This window comes from Vanellus vanellus (assembly GCF_965231255.1).
Source record: "Vanellus vanellus genome assembly, chromosome: 9".
Lineage (NCBI taxonomy): Eukaryota > Metazoa > Chordata > Aves > Charadriiformes > Charadriidae > Vanellus > Vanellus vanellus.
In genome coordinates, this window is record NC_138914.1 from 22,019,794 (window position 1) to 22,038,300 (window position 18,507).

The 18,507-nt window shown below is 40.3% G+C and overlaps 1 protein-coding gene across 4 annotated transcripts in view; it reads left to right on the plus strand.

Annotated features, from left to right (window-relative positions):
- Nucleotides 1-18,507, plus strand: part of ATP2B2 (ATPase plasma membrane Ca2+ transporting 2) — a gene marked incomplete at its 5' end in the record, with an annotated part of 188,145 nt that overhangs the window by 68,293 nt on the left and 101,345 nt on the right. For all 4 annotated transcript variants that reach the window (XM_082487810.1, XM_082487812.1, XM_082487809.1 and 1 more), the window contains 2 exons: nt 14,722-14,979; nt 15,810-15,935. In XM_082487810.1, coding sequence (XP_082343936.1) covers nt 14,722-14,979; nt 15,810-15,935 — 384 coding nt within the window. The remainder of the gene's footprint in view (nt 1-14,721; nt 14,980-15,809; nt 15,936-18,507) is intronic.

The following is an 18,507-nucleotide window of genomic DNA, read 5'->3' on the forward strand; positions in this document are numbered from 1 at the left end:
GGCTCGGTGGCTCCTTCCTAGAGCCAGATGGAGCCTGGCTGTTGGTGTTCGGCTGTAGCTGACGTGAGCTGAACCCGCAGAGCCTCTCTGGGCTTTCATACCCCAGTGCTCGAGACGTCCCTACTGGGGAGAGCGCACAAGCTCAGACAGTGCCCCAGCAGCCTCCTTCGGTGTCTCTCTGCTGGCTCGTGGTAGGAGAGTGATAAACCCAGCTATGCCGGCGTGTATATGCAGATTGATGCTGGCTGGGTTCTGTGGATTTGGGGAGGTTGCATGATTTTGGCTGGCTCTGTGGGCTTGTACAGAGGTGCTGTGCTGCCTGCAGACAGGTGGTGACAGGGGGTCACCTCAGCATCGTCCCCCGCACCCAGCGAGAGCCGGGAGGACCGCGACCGAGACAGAGAGACCAAGTCTCGCTGCCTTTTCATCCTTTGCAGGGCAGCAAAGCTGTGTTTGCTTTAAGCCTGTATTAGGAGTGCGGTGCTGAGGTGAGTGCTGGGTATATAAATCGGAGCGCTCCAGTCTCTCTTCCTCCCTGGCCTGGTTAATCCACAGCCTGATGACAGCATCCGAAGGCAAACAAGAAGAGGCAGGATATGAAAAAGCCCATTTGAGGGGATCTTGGAAGTCATTTAGACCGCCCCCATACTCAAAAGCACTACCAACAATACTTAAGCCACTCTCGAGAGAAATTTATCATACTTATTTCTCACAGGTTCCAGTGATGGAAATTCTGTGTCTTTCCTGGATGATTTGTCTAAATGGCCGTGCAGTGAGGGTCTATAGCCAAAATATCTCTTGTAAGAATTTAAACATGTCGCCGCCTTGTTATATTCTTACATGGATGGGAAGACCAATTTGTCATATTATATTTCTAGCCATATTTTGTCTACTTGAAGACAACTTGATTCTAAATACCAACGTATAGCTGCTTATGGGAACTTACCCAGCTTTTTCAATAGGAATTTGAAATCTGAATAGCATGCCAATAATACAGAGGAATACGAGTATTGCACTGAATCTGACAAAGGGAGCCAAAATATTATCTTAAAATCATTTACCTGCTGTTTTAAAAAAAATGAAGATGTCCCCAAACCAATGAAAGCTCAAAAGCTCTGCAAACATCTTTATGCCAAAAGTTAACATTAATACCTTCTAAAATAAAACAATATGAAATACAGGAATAGTGTGTGTTTTCTTATTCAATTGTGAATTAAAAAATCAGTTCTAATTTAGCAGTTCAAATTTGCAACATCACCTGCTTCTTATGTAACATTTTTTAATTGGAAGTATTTTTGGATCAGGCTATAGGATTGTTTTACAGTTTCAAAGGAGGGTGCTGTTTGCCGACTGCTCTGCGTGAGTTCCAACGACCAATGCGAAAATGCGAAGTCTGCACGCGCTTATGGTTCGTGTCTGGTGGGGGGGTTCGAATTAGAACAGAAAATTGTTAGCTGGGAAAGAAATGTTTAAGCACAGATGACTGAAACAAAACAGGTCTACCGTTTTGAACACGAAAACTGTGATGACAAGGCAAACGTGTAGAACTTTGCTGCCTTTTTTTTTTTTTTTATCTGAGAAATGAGTAACGATAAAAGAGGCCTTTGAGAGAAAATGCCTAAACTGCAGCACGAAGTATATGCACACACATGTGTAATCGGGTACTGACTTGGGACCTGAGGAAAAGAATCTTAAAATCTCTCAACTTCAAATCTGCATAGATGTACTTGAGGGGTTTTTTCATAAAGCTTAATGAGACAGAGAGTAGAAGCAGCCCCCACTCTGCCCAATTCCACCTTCAGGAATAAAACAGAGACAAGCGAGTGTTTGGTATTACAGTCCCCATCTATTACATCTCATGCAGTAGAGTTAATATGAGCTGTAATGGCATTGAACTGCACTACTTTTTAGTATGTGAGTCTATGTCCGCATATACCTGTGTGTGTGAATATGTATATGCATATTTTCCTGTATGTATATATACATACATATCTCCTATCAGAAAAATAATAATTTAAACAATTGATTCCATTTTATTTCTGTTATTGTATAAGGAGTTCTGCCTTTTCTCTCTCGGATATGCTGCTCATCTTGCTTCAGTTAAGTACGCATAAACTTTAAGAATCTTAAAAACTAGATGAGTTGAAAGCAGAATGAATACGTGGGCTATATAGAATGTATGTTCTAAATGGAGGCTGTCCTAATCACGTGCAGCTTTAGCTTGCTTTGCACGTACCTACATTCACATTTGGGTTTGGATGCAGAGTATACTTCAGGAATCACCTCTCCTGTTTGTCCCCAGTTAATATGCGTTGGTTCACATTGCGGAGCGCTTTCGAGGAGCGCACAAACTGGATGTGCATTCCTACGGGATTTCATCCCATCCTTTGGGATGAAACTAAACTGAAAAATATGGTCCAGAAACACGTTTCCTTAGCACATAGACTTCCACTGTAAAACTCCTTTTATAGGCCCCCACTATGTGCTGGTGCTGATAGAACTTTTTAATGCTTTCTGGTGCAAGACATTATGATAGAATGTTTAATCTTTTACTGATGTGGTTTTTCACCTCTTAAAGCTTTATAGCACAAGGTAATGAAGATGAGAAATTTAATGAAAGTGATAAACACTGTGGTTTACGACCTGGTTTTGTGGCCAAGGTCTGTAAACCTTCCATATCTTTTTCAACCTGGTTTTCTCGTTCTCATGAATGTGGCTGACGAGTGAGGGAGTAACAGCATCAAAAGCGGCTGAGGTGTTTCGAGAACTGCCTCAAGAGCACCTTGCCATAGCCTAAGCTCAAAAGAGCACTGGTTTAATTTGGGGGTTTTGCGGTATCCTAGCTGTGTTAGGTCGCTTAAGCTACTCAGTGGCAAATTTTCTTAATCAGTGGCTTTCAAGCTGTGGTCTGTGGACCTCTCAGAATCCATGAATTGCTTTGAAGGGGCCTATTAAAATCAGTAACCTTTTCTTAGTCTCTGCAGGGCTCGTAGGTTGGAAGAAGTTGACAATTACTCTTTAAATGCTCTAGAAGGATGAAGTGTATCATTCGGCAATCATAACTTCATCCCGTGCTCCACTTAGATATTTTAGAAGCTCCAGTGAAATGTCTGTCGAGATTTCCAGGCAAAATCAGCTTTTTTCAATATTCTTTGGTAGCATTTCTGTTAAATGCAGTCTTTCTGCAAAATCATCTTGGTTAGAGCACCTTGTTTGAAAGCCCCCAAAAAAAAGAAAAAGAAAAAAAGGGAATATTTTTGGAAGTAAGTGCATTTTATTTCTATTAGAACACAGTTGAAGAGCGATGGAACGGGAGAAGCATCCTTTACTCAGGCAGATCCCACCCTAAAAACCTTCGTCAGCGCTTTGCTCTTCTGATGGTTCTGCTTCAGACAGAAGGAGACTGTCTTTATACGGATTTAGTAGAGGAAGCATAAGTAAGACAGACAGCTCTCAGTCGGATTATGTGTTTATGAACTATTTGTTGGGCTGTGTTACTGTTAAATGCTTTCCTTGGGTCTATTTAAAGTCAAGTGCCTTGATGGTAGCCCGTTTGCTGTTAAGCATTTATTTCTTTTCATGGGGTCCTGTGTTTCCTGGTGCCTTCGGTGGTCTGCGTTGGGGGTGGTAGCTGAGGAAGTGTTCGAGTCCCCCTCTCCATCCGGCTGTATTTAGGAGGTACTGGAAACCGTCAGGGATTGCTACGTGAGAAATGGGAGCATTTTTCCTGCTTTTAGAAACTTACCTTAGTAACTGCAGCTTTAGCTTTCTGACGTGTTTGTACAGAGTGCCTGGATAGCTGGAGCTCCAAATTTTCTGGAGCTACCATATTTTCTTGAGGTGGTACTTTTTTTCCCCCAGCCCTTTGTTTAAGACCTAAATGGGCCATTTGTGTTTAATAAGGCTCTTCTAAGGCAACTTTACCCCAATAGCTGCAGTGTTCCCTATGCAGGTTTTTTCACTAGCAAGGTTAGAATTCTAAATCAAACTTAATTAAACTTATCCGAGTGAAAAAAACGTCAACATGTGGACAGCCACTTCGCTGCTAATACCAATCTACCAGAAATTCTAAGTTCTTCCGTCAGTCTTATGCGTACTGTTTTGTTTGCTTTGGCAAACAAAAGAGCCTATTCCAAGTAAGGTCTTACAATACACGATCATGAAAAAAGGCATTTCTTCTCCTCTTTATTTTATTCTGAATCAGCCAGTGCCATTTATATTGGCCTTCCACTTAAGTGATTCAAAATTGAGGCAGTTCTCTGGGATCGTAGTCTCCTACATTGTTAATTCAATTTAGTGCGTATATCTTTCAAACTGAGTTTGTCTTTTACATTCAGTTTTGCCATAGTTCTGACATTTAAATAATATCATCTGAAGGGAATCCCTTATTTGTGCTCTGTGTTCTTCGGTGCTGTAAATTGGTTTGCCCTCTTGGTGATGCAGTTTAAACGTAAACCCTTTCCTGATATAGTCAAATCAGTGGAGTTATCCTCAGAAGCCCTAACCGGAGGTATCAAGGCAGGCCACCAAACAAGATTTCACAGCAAAGCAGTGATACAAATTTCTATTCTGCATTGGATCCAAACCAAGGTCTTTCAGCTTTTTTCCGTGAAAAACCCTGAGAAAAGAGCTTCAACTGAATGACTGAGCAAGAGTGGTTAAGGTTAAGACCAGGTACACCTGCTCTGCATTCTTGGAACGGTGACTTAAATATGGAGAACTTTATAACTCCGTTTTCGTGCGTCCTGTATGAATACAAAGAAACCTGGAAGCTTAACCAGAAATTTCATCAGAAACAATTGGTTTTGACAAATTTAAGTATTCTTTATATCCGATAGAAATTTTTTTCAGTATCTCTATAGAGACAGTTAAATAATGACAAGCATGTATTTCTTTGTGGAATAGTTATAGGTCATGCACATATGCAAGCTGTTTGGAAGCGATCTCTTTGCTAGGGGAGGTATTTGTTACGGTTACCCCAGCCCAGCCTGCCTGCTGTAGACACTTGCTCGATGGAATATACTGTCCTGTATTGGGAACCTTAGTTTTTGACTGACAGCCTTTACTTCTCTCAATTAACCCCTAAATAATTAATTGCTTACAGAATTTAAGAGAAGACTGATTATTTAATTTTGTTATTTTCTCTTTTTTGAGAAAGTTTTTACTGTCTCATACATTTCCTAACGCCTGCGAAGCTGTTTATGATTGTTTATTATTATGAGGTAAGTATTCTCGACGATGTGTGACTTGTTTTGCAAATTCTTACTGGGTTGCACAGCAAACATATTTACTGGAAGATAATTAAGTGAACATAATTGCTGTTTTGTAAGTGTTGTGATGAAAATATATTGCACTGATTGTTTTATAATATGCTCTCCTGGTTTTTACCATCTTCTAAACTGCTTACAAATGACCTACTTCTGGATGATTCAAGGTTGAATTAAAATTTTGTTTAGTAGATATTGTCTTTTCTGAAGCTTCCCTATTACAAACTTCTTGATTCGTAACTTCCTACTTTTCTGGCTGGGTATGCAGTCAGTCTGTCTGTCTCAACTCTCTCTCTCACTCCTACTTCCTTTGAATCCATCACCTTTTGAATGAGATAAAACAAGTGAGTTTTTGCTCATCCAGTAGTTGGTTTGGGGTTTTTTGTGTCAATTGATATTTTTATTGCAATTTGGAAATCTAGAAATACAAATCTGGAGACACCATATATTTGGTGTCTCTCTAAGAAGCAACAAGAAAACAGGTTTACACGCAGATGCTGAGTCAGCAAGGAAAGCCTGATTTAGGCATCACACTCTGCCCAAGACCAGGTAACTCTAAAGGAAGTATGGAAATGATGCTGTACGTGTCAGGGACTCAGAAAAAAGGAGGGGTGTCACTTCTAAAATACAGATGGGATGAAGTGGAACATCAGTTTTTGGGAGCCAAGCCAAAGTCCAAAGAATGGCTTCACTCTGGTTTTGCTTGGCTGTGTCAAAACGATCAGTCCTGTGCTGTTGACCAGCACAAAGTGTGCTGTTGGGAGCAGATTCCTTACTGGATGTCAGTGGTACTGATGAATGACATAAGTTTAAGACTTGAGCTGGCTTCAGCAACAACATATTAAGAACTTGTAAAGTGCAAAATGTGCACATTGTGTCATATGGGATCTGCAAATTAAATAATTGTTTCATAATGTGAAGTGACCTACATCTGGGTTCCACCAGTCCGTGTTGGACAGCAGAAAGTCAAGTCCCATAGATACCGTCCCTTCATTAGAGACGTGTAGATCATTGACAAAACTGGGCTGCTTCTAGCTATTGCTCATTAGATAGCTTTCCAGGTTGCCAAGCACGACTTAACTCTCAACTGGGGACATGAGGTAATGAGATTTAGAACTTTGGGATGAAATATAAAATCTTCTCACGTATTTTCCAGGAAGAGATTCTCCAGAAGTTTGAATTCCGTAAGTAAAACTCGGCTCGGACATGACCTCGCAAGCATCGTCGAGTAACTGCGCTTGAACTCTTACTAATAAACACAGAGAACAAGTTTCATTATCACGTCTGATTCGTACATTTGAAAACTCTCTTTTCCCTTTTGAATATATTTAGCAGACGTTTTAGCTCTCAGCAATAGAGAATAAAACTATAGCAGGCAGATGTCAAGGTTTTCCCTTGCAATCTCTAAGAACAAGGCTTGCGATTAAAATTCCCGCGTTGGCCTTCCTCAGAGCGGCAACATAAGGAAACAAAACTGAAGAGAAACATTCTAGAAATCGCTGTGTGGTCCTGTTGCCTCCCCTTGCCTTGGGTGGAGTTAGGACCCCGTCCTTGTGACTGCTCCTTACAAAACGCGGTTCCTCGGAGGTGCCGGTCAGGCGAATCTTGGGCGACATACTGCATCTCTTGAAGTTAAGCGAGTATTTTAATTAAGGTTTCTCTGCTCGCAAATGTTTGTGGTCGGGCTGAGGAATGTGGGAATATATATGCTTTCGGGGCTAACAGATTTGTTTCCGTGCGTGAATATGTCAAAGCTGTGTAAATATTTAATGTTGAACTCTAAAGTTGACAGTTATATAACCAACCTACAGGGACAGTAGCTTTTTTTTCCCATTTTTCTCCCCCCTTACCCCGCTGGAATCCTTATATAACTAAGCGATGTGTCACAAAGCAAGGAATTCTAATACTGTTTTCAAGTCAGTATCCAAAAATCTCTCTTAGTGAGTATAGAAGCACCCTAAACCTGCAATACGTGTCGCGTAAGTGTCTCGTGTCAGTAAATCCCTTCTGCTTGGCTGGTCCCAGAAACCAGCGTGGTTCTGGAGAGCGCGGTCTGACTTACGACAGGTAACTAGAAAAGGTTTATCAGGGTTGAACGAGTCCTTGGCGGGTACGAGGCAAAGGCAGAAAACTTCATTTCTGAAGTCGTAGTGATTTCTGCAGCTCCGTGGTGGCTGCGGCTCGGGGGTGGCGCGGCGCAGCGCAGCGCCAGCCGGTGGCCTGGCTGCCTGCTGCAGCGCCCTGCCTGGGAGCGAGTCGTCGCCCGGAGGGTTTGGGGAAGCAATATGGGTACTTCAGTAACCGGCAATCGCTCTTTGGGCTAATTTTGTAGCAAATGATGTGCCACGACAAGGAATTTGTAAAAATGAGTATTACAAGATCCGTTACAGCTTTAAAAATCTGTTAAGGAGGGGAGTTTATTGTATTTCTTGCATCATTTTTGGTCATTTTTCCTTTTCCTACCCAACTGAATATGTTTGATAAAATAAGTAGCAGCATTTATGATGTCAGTAACAAGAGCTCAGCTCTGCTAATGAAAAAGCTGTGACTTGGAGCCGCTCGATTTGCTTTAATAACGTCAGCGCTGGAGTTGCAGCTAAGGAAAAGTGTCTTTACAGAAAGCCATTAAATCAAAAGTTTTTATCGTGGGAACCGTTGTCTTTCTGATGACAAAACCAGTTTGACTGACTAAAAAAATTAGCTCTGGGGGCGTCCTGAGATTTTCCTAGGGAATTTAAATGCCACAAGGTATTCTCAGCTTAAAAATAGAAATGTGTAGGTTGAAATGAGTAGCTGAGAGGTATGTGCTGTAGGTTGGGACTTAGGAATACAGATGTTCACAGGTTTTTTTAAAAATATGCTTTTTCTGATTTAAAAATTGCCGTGCTGCAGCTTAAGACTGTATGGTTTGTAATTAAAATCGCTATCCTGTTCAAAGCAGCTTTAAGAATCTCCTCACGACTATTTGAAATCTTAAACAGATATTCCGTTTAGCCACGCAGTGCTGGTATGCTTCTTTCTCTGTTTGCCCACATTTGATTGTATTGTGAGAAACGTATATTGAAATGTTGTCTATAACCTTAAAAGCATTCCCGTTCCCAACAAGCCATAAGCTCGGAAAACTGTCAGATGATGCTGTCCTGGCTATTTTTATTTTTTTTTTAAATATATATTTCCTTTCCCCCTTTCTGGCTTTCACCAAATTGAAATGATTAATAACATCAGCCAAATTATTTTCTCCTGCTAATTAGGGTGAAGTTTCTTGCTTACTGTCTTCCTGGAATGCTTCAACCTGCTCTGGTGTATCTTCCTCTCCTTTCTCACCTTCCCCTCTATTCTGTCATGCAGTTCCCTTCCCTTTTGATATCCCGCGCTTCACTTTCTTATTTTTTTCTTTCTAAAACCTTATATATAATTAAAATACTGCTAATGCAGCGTAGGCTTCTCAGGCTAATTTTGAAATTGCTGGCAATTAATTAAGTGCATAAAAGGGTCGCGCACAGGCTGAGTGCCGGGGCGTTTGCTCAGCTTCCCGGGTTCTTGGGCGGGTTTTGTAGCACGGAGCTGTTGATCCGGGTTGCTCACAATTGGTGAGATGGAGCACAGGTTGCTGTGACTGCAGATGGACTGACTCTGTGTGCTGATTTGAATGACTTTCCCACCCTTTTCTTCCTGAATCCTCTTTACTTTTGGATTCTATCTTCCCTTCATCTCCCTTCTATAGAAAACTTTTTCAATGAGTCTTTGCTGGCCTATTTCTGGTCAAATGTTAAGGTTTTAAAATTCTCTTCTCCTTCCATAAGTTTTCGGTGATGTACTTTTGAGATATTTTATGGAGGACACGATCATATTAGTCCCCTTTCGTATTTCTGAATGTCTGTTGAGGCCCCGCTTTCAGGTCCCCCCACTGTTGTGGTGGGAGCTCGGCTCACCTGTATGTTCCTGCACGCTCCTTCCGAATAAGTTCATCCATTTGATGACCTCATCTGATTTTTCTACGCCAAAGGAGTTACAGCCCTTTATATTCTTGGCTTGCAGTCAAGTCTTTTTCATCTCAGTTTCAAAGTGAGTATGCACTTTCTGTCTCGTGAGGATGAGACTTTGGGGAATGACACGCACGGCGTGTGTCCATAGTTATGGTAGAAAATAGCTTCATAATAAGAACTTGTTTGCTTTTTTGAAATTGAATTTTCTGACAGATAGGACCTATGTTAAATATAATTTTAAATGAGTACTTCACAAATCACTGTCTTGGAATAAAACCCTACTACAAATCACATAGGCATATTAAAAATTCTTTTGTGATGTTTTCAGTCTGTGCCTTTCAATAAAGTCTCAGACGTATTTTTCGGGAACAGTGGGAACCAAGTACTATCTTGTGAAAGCGTAACAGCAGTCTTAGACCTTAACATTATTTTTTAAAGCTTCTATGAGCATTCTTAATACACATTAGATGCTTTAAACTGTATTTGCTACTTAGTCATATTATTATTACATCTTTTGTGTGTCTTATTTATATGCTTTCTTTTCCCCTTATCTGTAAAGTCAATACTGTTTCACTCTGTGTACTACAATAAGGAGGACAGATAGTATAAGTGTACCACTAAGAAGCACGTGGGTTTTTTCTCCTATGAATACATACTCTTCCTGTAAATTCCTATAAATCTTTCTAGAATTTCTAGAAAATCCTGTGTGATATAATGGCAGAAGAAAAAAATTGTTTTTCCTTAAGTATATAAGAAAGAATTCTACAGCTGATACCAATGGAGATGCAAGTTTCCTTTGTTTTTTCCTATTGAAAGAGAATACTTCTAAAATAGTTTTGAAGCAAAAACACAACATAGTTCAAGGAAATGCTTCCTGACAGATAGGTCATCTCATGAAGGGCAGGTTGAATTTTTAAATCCTGCTTGTCTGTAAATCTCTGTTTTAAAAAAAAGTCTGTTCTGAAGTCTTACTGTTGTAAGAACTAGATAGTTATTTACTTCCTCAAAGTTGCTAGAGTTTATTCCTGTACTGAGAATGCCGGGCACATTTTGCATTCGTTTATCCAGCAATTCTATCCCATTTCATTTCTGTGGGACTGTAAAAGGCAAAGCCAAAATTGTGGGAAAGTCTGATGATGAGCTTGGTTAATGATGGAAAGAGCCTGGGTTTGGTTACATTAGGCTGGATCCACAGAAAGTGCAATTTCCTTTCTGAACTGTTGCTACAAGTATTTACCTGCAAATCGTAGATCCTCCAAAGCCTTGCTCAGCTGCTGCTTCCGCTTGGACCTCCCTAGTCCGTCATGTTCAGCCTCCTTACGCAGCTGAAATTCCGCTGCCTCCTAACCTGAACCATACTGGTAACGAAGGACTGGGGTTTTTTTTCTGATAGTTTAGGACTACCGTTCACCTGACGTGTGGGATTAGATGAGGAAATCAGCTAGAGCAGCAGGAACACGTGTGTTCATGGTGCTTAGGAGAAGGCAAGGTTGGCCAGCCTGCAGGCTGGGCACAGCAGGGCAGTCACTAGGATTCCCGTTTGTGTAATATCAGCCTTTTTTGTGGTCTTTGGAATTGTGGTCCTGAGTTCTGATCCTTTGAGACAGAGGGGAAGAAAAATAATCTGTTTCCCGTATGCGGGTTGACTGTTTTGGGTCATATTGAATAGCACCAGTGGGAGCTGTGTGCTTCGTGCTACATGTCCACCTCTACGGGTGAATTTACTTCTCAGCGTGTCAGATAACCTGGGCCGGTGGGTCACCGTAAGAAGCAACGCTTGGAGTTTTATAGAAGCTAGATTGAATCTCAACCAATAAGGATTCTAAAATTCATCAAGCAACTTCCCATTTCTTCCATCCATCTAAAAGAATAACTTCTGGTTTTGACCATGTCTGTCAATGAATTTCTCTACTCCTGGCTCCCGCTCCAAGAATTCTTTCAATACATCTTTCCTCTATCTGAATTTAGCATTGTCTGTTGAATGAACATAAGATAAATTAAATGCATTTGAATTTCTGTTGTTTCCATTGGGTTATGGAGTATTTTCTCAGGATTTTAAAAGTTAAAGTCATGAATTGTTACTCAGTGTGGAAGCTTGTCAAATTCAGGGACACTTTCCAGAAGCTTAATCTAAGTTCATTCTGTTTTCTCCAAATTTTCTTTTGTTCTTACAAACATTTTTTTTCATCTGTAATGTGAAGAGTGAATTATGTTCTTTGCTTGTGCATAATCTATGAGACAGGTAAACACAACTCCTTTCATCTTCATGATAACATCTTGTATTATTTACATGCTATGTCAGACTATTTCTTCTGGTTACAGGAACATACTAGGAATGGCATTACAGAATCACAGAATAGTCAGGGTTGGAAGGGACCTCTGGAGATCATCTAGTCCAACCCTGATGCCAGAGCAGGGTCACCTACAACAGGTTGCACAGGACAGCGTCCAGGCGGGTTTTGAACGTCTCCAGAGTGGGAGACTCCTCAACCTCTCTGGGCAGCCTGTGCCAGTGCTCCACTACCCTCAAAGTGAAGAAGTTCCTCCTCATGTTAAGATGGAACTTCCTATGTTCAAGCTTGTGCCCATTACCCCTCGTCCTATCAATGGGCACCACTGAAAAAAAGACTCCTCCCATCCCTCTGGCATCCTCCCTTTAAGTATCTGAAAGCATTAATAAGATCCCCCCTCATTCTTCTTTTCTCTAGACTAAAGAGACCCAAGTCCCTCAGCCTTTCCTCATATGAAAGATGTTCTAATCCCCTAATCATCTTTGTAGCCCTTTGGTGGACCCTCTCCAGCAGATCCCTGTCTGTCTTGAACTGGGGAGCCCAGAACTGGACACAGTAGATGCGGCCTCACCAGGTCAGAGTAGAGGGGGAGGATGACCTCCCTCGACCTGCTGGCCGCACTCTTCTTGATGCACCCCAGGATGCCATTGGCCCTCTTGGCCGCCAGGGCACATGACTGGCTCATGGTCATCATCCTGTTGTCCACCAGGACTCCCAGGTCCCTTTCCACAGAGCTGCTCTCTAGCAGGTCAGCCCCCAACCTGTACTGATGCATGGGGTGATTCCTCCCCAGATGCAGTACCCAACACTTGCCCTTGTTGAATTTCATAAGGTTCCTCCCTGCCCAACTCTCCAGCCTGTCCAGGTCACGCTGTAAAGCAGCACAGCCTTCTGGTGTGTCAGCCACTCCTCCCAGTTTAGTGTCATCAGCAAACTTGCTGATGGTACACTCTATCCCTTCATCCATGTCATCGATGAATATATTGAACAGGACTGGACTCAGTTTATATTAACATGGAGAGCAGCTCTGACAACACATACACAGAAAATTAATTTCATTACTCAAGTCAATGAATATTTTTATTTTTTACCTGTTTTTACTGAAGCGGGTGGGGGCACAGGGTATTACTCTCCAAGCCGTTGAAGGTACCGCGTGGTAGTGCTGGGCTCAAGTGCACTGACTGGCTGGGGGGATTTTTTTCTCCAACACATCTCAGAGGCAGGAAAGGAAATAAAATCAGTCTTTGACCGTGGCAAGACTGGGAATGTTTCTTTTATGAGAAACAGGAGAAGGAGGTATGCTGTTAAAAAGAAGAGGATATTTATGATACTTAATTTTAAACCATATCTAATGAAAAATGAATTGTGAATTTTTCATCTTACATTTGCCAAAACAGATTTAGTTATACTAGGAAACCACTTAGTCCAAATGGCGCAAAGGTGAATCTACCAATTTGGAAAAGGAATCTAAAATCTAACGCAGACCAATTAAGATGATTAAGGTTAGCAAAGTTCATTAGTCCTTCCCAAAAGTAATGTTCTGCAGAAGGAAGAAATTGTGAATGTGGTTTGTAAGTTGCATTTGCAACTGGTTTTAAGTATCTTAAGGTACTGAACTTACAAAAGGTTACTTTCTGTCTTTCCTGGGTGCTATAAAAATGGGGTTTTTAGCAAGGTTCTTGTACTGCTGCTAACGGTTCACGTGGGTCATCAGTCTGAGGGCGTCACTGCTAGGAAAGCCCCTTCTCTTGGGAGTGTGCTTTGTCTTCCAGTTAGGTCGAGTCGAAATTTAGACTACAGAGAACGTTGGTTCATTTGAATTCTCTTCCGTTCACCTGCTGGATGTTCAGTCTCATCTTTTTTCCTTTGGCTTTTGGTAATTTTGTTACTATTCATATGCAAGAACAATTACTCAGCTGGTTAATGAATTATGATGCTTACGTTACAGGGAAATCTTTGTAACGTAAAAATAGAAATCAAATTGCTTGTTAATTCCCTCTAGTGACAGGTGACGAATACATCCCAATTAAACTGTAGTCATAAATGGAGGCAGCAGGGTTGCTAAGTTGCTGAAGTCCCTGGTACCTGGGTGGGATGGAAAAGGGATGTCAAATGCCTCCCTAGTTTAGTTCTTCATGCAAAATTAAAAGATTTCTTTTCCCCCTCGGTCACTCGGGAGAGGCGGCTCTGTTGTTCAGCCTGAGTTGTTTTTTCCTCTCCTGCCCGGTGGGCTGTCTCGGAATGGTGTGGTTCTAGTGCCTGTGCTTTGCTGCCCGCTCTTACAAGCTCTCATTCTTTAGGTCTTGCTTCATTAAGAAGTAGAGCTATATTAGTTTTATTTTGTGTATACTATCTAGGAAATATATTTAAATTTCAATTGCATATGACTTTGAAATAAATAATTAATTAAACGGTTCAGAATTAACACTTCAGAATTAGTTCATAAAATGTATTTTTTTTAGTACTGTTTTACTTGTGACAAAAATAACGTGCTTACAGTTCTACAAGCATGCCACTGTATTGCTCTGTAAGGAAGACCGATGAATTAATGTTAGGCTATTATTTTTACTCAGTGTTCCCTAATGCATTTCATCATCACATTTAAATACTTAGATATCGCATTTATGTACTTAGTTCATCTCAGTAATTTTTAAACAAGCGTTCCTTATGGGTGTGTTTCGTTGAGAGCATTTTGAAGTTGTATTGAAAATTATTTCTTAAATCTGTTTTAATTTAATCTGTTTTCTTTAATCTTAATGTCATTGCTTTCAGTTGATTGATGTTGCTCATTGATTTAGAGGTCCTTGCCACTCTTAGTAAGCCCTCCTTATTTCTGGAAACGCGTGATGGCTCAGGCGAAGCTATCAGCCCTTCTATTGGATAACGCAATTAGTGCCTTCTTTTCCCTTCGGTTAGTTTGGGCTTACCAAGGAAAGCTTGTTCAGGAGAACAAATAAAAGATCTAAAATTTCTATCGATCTGTTTCCTTTCTCTTTTCTTTGGGCATTTTTATTTCTACTTTTTCTCTATTCCGCCATGTTTTATGTAGCAGAGAGTACTTGGAACAGCAATTCTATTCTTCAACCTTGTTGTGATTTCACAGCAAGCTTTTCTTCTCGTGATCATGAAAAACCCGATCTTCACTTGACTGAATGATTCTCAATGTTGTCTTTGCAGGATGTGGTACCGCAACAGGAGGAGCTGAAGATGAAGGTGAGGCTGAAGCTGGCTGGATTGAAGGTGCTGCCATCCTACTCTCCGTTATCTGTGTTGTACTTGTCACTGCCTTCAATGACTGGAGCAAGGAGAAGCAGTTCCGTGGGCTTCAAAGTCGTATTGAGCAGGAACAGAAATTTACTGTTGTCCGAGGCGGACAGGTTATCCAAATCCCGGTGGCAGAGATAGTAGTTGGTGACATTGCACAGGTGAAATATGGTAAGTTTCGACAACTAGCTGACTATTTTGCTGAACTTTATTTATTCTCCTTTCCCTTTCTAGTGGAATAGACTCACTTCACTGCAAGTGATTTGAAAGACAGAGAATTACACGGTGTCCTTATTGTCCACAGTAAGGTAACAATTTGGCTGTTAGCGCAAAAGGAAAACCTAAAATACTTGCTATAAAGTTGCACTAGGTAATTCAGTTTTGTAATCTTCGCTTCCTTTCACTGACAAAGACCAGAACTCTTCATACAGAGGTAATTCTCTTTCATGGAGGACTACACTATTTGGAATTTGGGGTTTCTCTCGGCTTGGGAATAAGAGGAAGTATTTTTAAATGCTCTGTGAAAGGGAATTCTGCCTCTGTGCTCCTCTGGTAGGCTGCTCCCAAGCTACGGATCCTGTAAGTTCCCCCAAATCGGGTGCTTCTAGTAGGTGGGTGCCCTATAAGCGTATGCCATGGGGAAAGCCCTATGCTCCAGTGAGCAGGAAGACCTTTGCGGGAACTCTGTGTTTGACTGAACGGGCAAATTCCAGCAAAATGCCCGTTCTGTCAACCATTAAGTCTCTCCTGGACTTAGCTAAGGGCTAAGAGCGAAGGGCTCAGATAGCATTGGGCAAAAAGTATTTGCAATACAAAAGCCCTTCTCTATAGGATTGCAATAATATGGACTGACACGGTAGTAATTCTTTCACTTTTGCTTTCATTTTACATTTTACTGCAATTCTTATTAATTCTGATTTTATAATGAAAATCGTTACGTAGTTATAAAAAGAATCTTACTAAACTACTGTGGTTTTCCATTACCGTGTTCTTACTGAAAGGTGATCTTCTACCTGCCGATGGGATATTTATTCAAGGAAATGATCTTAAAATCGATGAAAGCTCTTTAACTGGAGAGTCTGACCAAGTCCGCAAATCTGTTGACAAAGACCCAATGCTCCTGTCAGGTAAATCTGCCTGAATTCTTGCTGAGTTATCTTTTATGCACTGCTTTGTTCATGTTTGGCTTTGATTTGGGTTTTTTCTACACCATCAGGTTTTGGTAACATAGATACAACTGCCCTTTTGAAGACAGACAGTGCCCTTGTCTGTCTGTCACGCAAAAGACACACTGTCGTGGTTTGATTGCGTGCAATTATTTCTGATCATTACACTTAGGAAGTATCACTTAGGGAAATAATGTTTCAATTCATTGTATGCTATTTTTAATTTAACCATTAAATTTCAAAGCCTTTTAAAATCTCTTTAAACACCTTTTTTGTGTGCATACTAGATACAGGAGAAAAAGAAACAACATGCTTTGAAGGAAATAGATATACTGAAATACTGTGGGTTTGACTTCTGTGGTAAATTCGAGATATTTTTAATATTTGTATTTTGTACTATAATTCTGTATAGTAAATCAGTTAAATAGAATGTGATTTTTTTTAATTTTAGTAAAGATAGTTTTTAAATAGTTCGATTGTCAATAGATTCCAGCTGGGATGTGATCGCAAAAGAACAGCCCGTTAATCTTATAGCGATCACCAATGTGTTATAACCCAAATCGGTCATTTTCAAATACATATGAACTTTATATTCATGGAAAGGATTCTTTTTGAGGTCTGGTTGTACAGTCAGCCAAGAGTCCTCCCGGCTAGACCATTTCTGTTGCAGTGCAGCAGGTAGGTACACGTTCCCGCGGGAATCCTGCCCCATCCTGCCTCACTGAGCCGGTGTTTCCCAAGCAACAGCTGTTGGGAGATGCTTTTGTTCAGAAGAGACAAGTAGTGACAAGTAAGGATGTCACAATTTTAGAGAATTAACAGTGCAAACCCTTTCCAAATTTAAAATCAGATAGTTTGTTCACTAACTATGAGATTATGACTGTTTATTATGTAAATTATGGCATTGTGGTCTGATAAAAAGCCATCAAATTTCAGTCAAATGTGGCTGCGTTTAACTTAAGATGAAAAAATTGCTAATGTTATTTGTGGACTTGCCGTTGCCACAGAATTCATTTTACAAAAGACTATGTTAATTAATTTTAACTTTATCAAGCTTCAAGCATCTTTCTGCCTGAAAGTGTGTATTAAAAAGGATTTTTTTCAAATGACAAAAAATTTCTATCACTTGTGAGACTAAAGCAGCAAAAAAAATTTCTTTTGCTCTTTTAGGAAAAAAATTCCTTTGGTTTCTTTAAAAGTATTCTGTCTTTTATCTGTTAAATGTTTTTGCTGCAGTGTCCCTGCCAAGTGTTTGCCTTTTGCTGTTCATGTTGTAAACCCCCAAGTTTTTCCACGTTAGAAATATCTGAAAAATGTGTTTGCACATGTTCAGCAGAGGCTAATAAAGATTAGTGGAGTAGCTGCAAATTCCAAAGGCTGCATTTGTGCAGGGCAAATACAATTAAGAGCTGAGTATTTGCAGGCAATACATATATAGAAATGCTGAACAGTGGGGACAGTGCCACTTTTGGATTCTTGGTGTCCCTCGGACTCCTTGATACGCTGTAGGGTAACTTAAGGAAGCGTTCTGACTTTCATGAGTAGCGTATGAAGCTAATGACTTATTTTTACTAGATTTACAATATTTTGATTTATACTAGTAGTGTAGATATTTAGTTTTAACTTTAGTGTGGATTAAGAATTATCCTGCAGATGCTTTCCTGTGCGTAAACAGGGAGGCCTGCAGTCATACTTGGAGGAAGGGTAGCTCATTGTTACTGTTCCTAACAAAATTTGTAATCCAGTGTTGTCCTTGAAATATTTGTGCATTGTTTTCCATTGCTGTTTTCTTAGCTGGTTGTTGTACTGGTTTGTAAATATAACTTCATAACTGGCATAACATTTTCATTTTAATATCGTGAAATATCATAGACTTCTATCAATTAAAATATCCTGTTGTTGAATTCAAGAGGTTTGGTGATTATGAAGTTTCCAGCGATTCGTGTACTCTCACATATTCCTAAATTGAATTAGATCTTTTTGAATACCCATAGATTTCAGTGGTGGCTGTGAAAAAAACATGAAAGGCGTGGTGGGAAGAGAAAAGGAAGGCAGTTGAGTTAGGAGAAAAGGTGTTTTTGTCTTGCTTGCCAAAACTCAAATTTCTTTGCTATAAGGAGACAAATTTGTCTTTATGTTTTTATTGTGGAGTTAAATAAATTTTATACTCTTTATTTTTCTCTTACTGTGTGATTTCTATTGTGATTACAAAGAAGGTGAAGAATTAATGTGGTACTTTAACAAGCACTGCGCACACCTTTGTTCCATACTTAATCTAATAAATTTTTACTCATACCGTGTTAGAAAATCCCTGAATTCTATTTGCCCAGGAGCAGAGTTGATGATTTGAGATGGTAACATGCAAAAAACCTGCCTTCTTCCATAGATAACGTGCAGGGTTTAATCCCAGTGAGGCAGGAGCTGATGTGCCCACTGTAAATTGTTAATAGTCCAAAACCCAAACACTTGGAAAGCACCATGTCTTTCAGGGTGGGTTTGACCTGGTTTAAAAACTGAGTCCCTGTTGAATGTT